Source organism: Frankliniella occidentalis, unplaced genomic scaffold, assembly GCF_000697945.3.
Source record: "Frankliniella occidentalis isolate FOCC.00 unplaced genomic scaffold, Focc_3.1 Scaffold50, whole genome shotgun sequence".
NCBI classification, from domain to species: domain Eukaryota; kingdom Metazoa; phylum Arthropoda; class Insecta; order Thysanoptera; family Thripidae; genus Frankliniella; species Frankliniella occidentalis.
The window spans coordinates 1,277,604-1,282,133 of NW_026267180.1; the positions used below are offsets into that span (position 1 = coordinate 1,277,604).

At 51.2% G+C, this 4,530-nt stretch overlaps 1 protein-coding gene across 1 annotated transcript; it reads right to left on the reverse strand.

Moving 5' to 3' along the window:
• Positions 1–12: 12 nt before the first annotated feature.
• LOC113206413 (uncharacterized) lies at positions 13–2,753 on the reverse strand. Its single transcript, XM_026422497.2, has 2 exons — positions 2,594–2,753; positions 13–1,197 (listed from the first exon to the last, which is right to left on the reverse strand). The coding sequence occupies exon 2, from the start codon at positions 1,182–1,184 to the stop codon at positions 102–104; it is 1,083 nt and encodes a 360-aa protein (XP_026278282.1). The 5' UTR covers positions 1,185–1,197; positions 2,594–2,753; the 3' UTR covers positions 13–101.
• Between the last annotated feature and the right edge of the window lie 1,777 nt (positions 2,754–4,530).

The window sequence follows — 4,530 nt, forward strand, 5'->3', positions numbered from 1 at the left end:
TATACTACCAAATATAGTGTAAATAAAAGTTTTTTTATGCAGGACCTTTTGATTTCTGATTTACTATAGACGAAAGTGCCCTTTTGTCAAAGTGTTTGCTTTTATTGGGCAACTTGTCCGTATACAGTGACGAGGTCCTTCCTGGCATCGACTTCGCTCCCCATATGCTCCGAGTACTTCTTGTCAATAGCGGCGCACCTTTCGCGCACGTCGTCGTAGTTGACCAAGATCTTTTTGGTGCTGTAGACTCTGTAGACACCCGTCTCGCCGAACATATCATCTAGCTGAACCACACCGTCCCTAAAGAGGATGACGAGCCGTGCGAAGGACACGGCCATTCCCAGCTGCCAAGGCGTCCTGATGAAGCAACTCGCCTGCCACTGGGCCTGCTCCTTCTCCATGATAAGAAAGCATATCTTGAAGAGCTTGTCTATTTTCTCTTTGCCTAGCTCTGGCGCCCCCGCAAGGGAGTGACTGTGCGCGAACTGGATGAACAGGTCGGCCAGGCGCCTCTGTCCCGGTCCCGGGTAGGCTCCCCCGAGGTCTTCCATTATTTTAGTCAGATCATTCTTGATGGCCGCGTAAGTACGCACGTCTTTCACGAATGAGTCCCCTAGTCGAGGAAGGTAAAACGGGTCTACTTGTCCTTGCCCATTGATTGAACTGTTAGTTCGGTGCTCACTCTGAACTGTAGAGTTTCCTTCTTCCCACTGGGCTACGTATTTCTCTCGTGGGCCGTAGCACCGTGAGTTCACTACCTTTGCCCCCTCTGGCACCGGAATACCCCTCGAGACATTGTTAGCGTCGGAGGCAGCGAGCATGATCCACGTCTCCTGCAGGAGCCTACAGGCAGCGATGTACTCGGCCGCGCTCAGACCGCTCAGGTCGATGGGGTTCACTCGTTCAGCCCCCCCTCTGTACTGGTGCTCGGTGATCCTCCTCATGAGCTCACGCACCTTCTGGTTGCGGATGTCGAATAACATCACCTCCGCGTTATATCTCATTGCGTCTGCCTCGAAGGGCGCCGCTTGGGCGGAAAGGAGGTGGGGCTGCAGCGGAGTGTACTTGGTGTTGAGCAGGTTGAGCGCGCTCGGGAAGTCTTTACAGCCACCTTGCCAGAACCGGCTCCAGGCGGCCTGGTCCTCGACGCTGCAGGGCCTCTCCTGGGCGACTGCCTCTGCCATGACTTGGTGGTTTCTGCAAAACAAGTTTGAAATTTGATTTGAGTAAATGTGGTGGGTGAATTAGCGTGCCTCTCTGACGCTGCAAAGTCGCTCATGAGCGTTTGCGCAACTGCACACAAACAAGTGGGCAGACGTACGCTAGGAAGTACCTGGGTGAATTATTTCTCGGGCTGAACTCCCTCTCTAAGATAACAGGAGAATAACGAAAGTGCGAACGTATCATGTCCTGTACTTATCGACGATTGGTAGGGTCTTATGTCTTATCGAGTAAAATATCGAGCCAACAGGAGAAACGGGCATCCCCCATCTTCTTTTGTGAATTCCCAAAAGACTTCGTTTTCCAGTTGTTTAATAGTAAATTTTACTTGTAAAGGTCGTGTCAGAAGCCGAGAACCCATGCGTGCATCCCTAGTAGCACAGAACTGTCGTACGATTGCCGGACAACAGTAGAAAAAAGATACGGACTATCGGTGCGATATACGAAATGAGAAAAATAATTCTATTGCTATACTATCTTTTTTCCTCGGAACGAAAATCTTTATCGACTAGCTATCAGAATAGAAGCGAAAAACCACTGTTGTGGATTTGACCAGAAATCGATATAAATACAACCAAATGTTAGATGGTTTAAATTTGATAGACCAGCGACAATCGTCTGACTCTGGAAAATCCATTACTTTTGGATTTTCGTTATCGTCACAATAATTGATCGATTGAAAAAAATTACACTATGCGCGGCAGTTTTGTGTTACTAGGGATGCTTAATTCGATAGTTAAAGTAGTCTTTTTCACACTCAATTTTACAGTATCCTCGAGATTCTTTTACTAAGCACTCCTACGAAGACCATCGATAAATCCGGAAAGACTTTTGCAATTTAATTCAAGACCACTTCTTCGTGGATAAATCTGAGAATTTTTTTAAAAAGTGAAAATGCCATTGTGTGATCTGGTCGAGATGAGTGAGGCTCAGTGGAACCTGTCAGCGAGACTACTGGGTTCAGCGGAGTGGTTACGACAAATGGAATGAGGTTTGCACTCGTCGCATCACGATCTCCTTTTCTTCACCTTCAATTATCAGTGCATCAAGGGCAAAAGGGCAAGTGGGAAAGTGTTAAAACTCAAGATAGCGTTGGGGCCAGAGGGCGTCCGGGCGCGGGGTAGTGTACGAGTGTACAGTATGAGAGTATGATGACACTTTATTGAAAAGTTGACAAGGCATTACTTCGTAACCTACAAAGGAAACGGCAGCATCACAGCTTACGAGCCATGCTTAAGTAACCTCGAGATTTGTTTACTAAGCACTAGTCACTAAGAAAGTGCGTCACTAAACTCCTGTACGGACCGTTCTCAAACCGTACTTCCCTCACAATATCTCACACTTTTTTCGTGAAGCTCAGTGGATTACTTACTTGTCTCTTGATGTGGCCCACTAGTGGTAGGCCACTTGCCAGCGATTCTGGCGCGCTCAGCGACGAGGTGATGCAGCCGGGGTGGTGTGTGTCCGCGCAGTCGTCGCGGAGGAGTAGGGTTTGCTCGATGCATCGCGGCCGCCTTTATTCGCTTTCGATTATCAGTACATCAAGGACAAAAGGATGGGTGGAAAAGTTTAAATAGGAGATAGCGTTGAGCTGTACACTGATACATCAATACGTGTGAATGTGAGGTGGGTCACGGTGCGGCCCGCACACTCTAACAAGCTTATTAAGGAATTTGCACTGCAAACGTTAGATACGTGTTACCGAACAGCAAGGGGTACTTCACTTAAATTCCAGTGTATACCGTTTTTTGTTCTGTTTTCGCTAAACTGCTGTTGTTTTTGTGGTTTTTTTCTAATTATTTCGTGTTTTTTTCCTATGGTGTAGTGGAGTACCCAAAGTACCTCTCGGTCTGGCCCGCCCGTCCACGTCAGAGCTGGAACGCTCCGCCCTCGCTCTGTGTTGGGGCTGGCGGTGAGCGCGCCTGCTGGGTAGGCAGTCCCGTTACACTACCGTGAGCCGTGCGGTGCCTACCTCCAAGGCGCTCTGTGTTGGGGCTGGCAGTGAGCGCGCCTGCTGGGTAGGCAGTCCCGTTACACTACCGTGAGCCGTGCGGTGCCTACCTCCAAGGCGCTCTGTGTTGGGGCTGGCGGTGAGCGCGCCTGCTGGGTAGGCAGTCCCGTTACACTACCGTGAGCCGTGCGGTGCCTACCTCCAAGGCGCTCTGCTGTGCCGCGTATAGCGGACTGCTCCACGCTCCAGCTAGGCCTCGAGCGTTCTGTCTAACTCGAGGACGCGCGGCCTCGCTGCCTGCCGCTTCCGAATTTAACCCCTCTCTCAGTGATTTGGAGGGTTTAATTAGTTTGGCGTTTAGAGGCGGCCGTGAGCGCGCAGAGATAGTGTGGGCTGAGGGGGGGGGGGGGGCTTGTAGGTGGAGCGGGGGGGCGGTGACGTCATGGAGGGTCCCCGGTGACGTCAGGCAGCGCCGCCGCGACACCCATCCATCTGCTGGCGCCCGCCGGGAGCTGGAACTATTGAGGTCGCATTTAAAACGTCAAACGCAATGACGAACGACTGGTAGCGCGGATATTTATTTCATTTTTTTGATGTTTTTGAGTTGTTGATTATTTGGTGATACTTCTAAACTAGATAAAACGAAACTACAATATATCAAACTTTTAAGATGTATACCGATATTCCCAACCGCATCTTGGCATCTGGAGCAGGCCGACTACTGGGTTGTGTTTTTGGACGGGAAGAATGTTCGGATGAGTAGTGTCAGAAACCGATGAAGAAGAACTTCCCCGAAGCGTACTGGAGTGTCGCGGACAGAGGTTTCGAGCGGGAAGTGGAGCAGAGCAGTACTCGCGCAGGGGGGGTTGGGACGGGGCGGGTTTGTGGCTCTGTATGGGGTGTAGGCGGGGCGTGGCGGGGCGCTGACGCGGCAGACGTTTTGACAAATGCAGCAGTACACAGCGGTGACTACATGGGCCGCCCCTCCCCGCGTGGAGCCCCCTAGGCCTGGCCTGGCAGGCCTGGATACGATGCAAAAAGCAATATTCAATCCGGCTTCTGGAGACATGCCAATCCTTCTACCGTCCGCGTCCGCATCTTCCAACAGAATTGGGCGCGGATCGAGCCGAACACATTTTATTTAGCTCTACTCGTGCTTTTAACTATGTATTGTATTTGTATTCACGCAAGGATAACATTTTCTTAGTGCATATGTGGCACGGATTTCATGCACACGCTACCTTTTTCTTCCTTGTGTGGGACTCAGCGAGCAGGCTGCGTGCCCCGCGGTCTCGGGGCACGTCCGCCGCCCGCCCCTGTGGCCACTCCCCGCCACGCCCTGCCCCACCCTGCCCCAC

What these genes read in the sequence shown, in the direction of transcription:
- LOC113206413 (XM_026422497.2), bottom strand. Translation starts at nt 1,184, where the DNA reads ATGGCAGAGGCAGTCGCCCAGGAGAGGCCCTGCAGCGTCGAGGACCAG.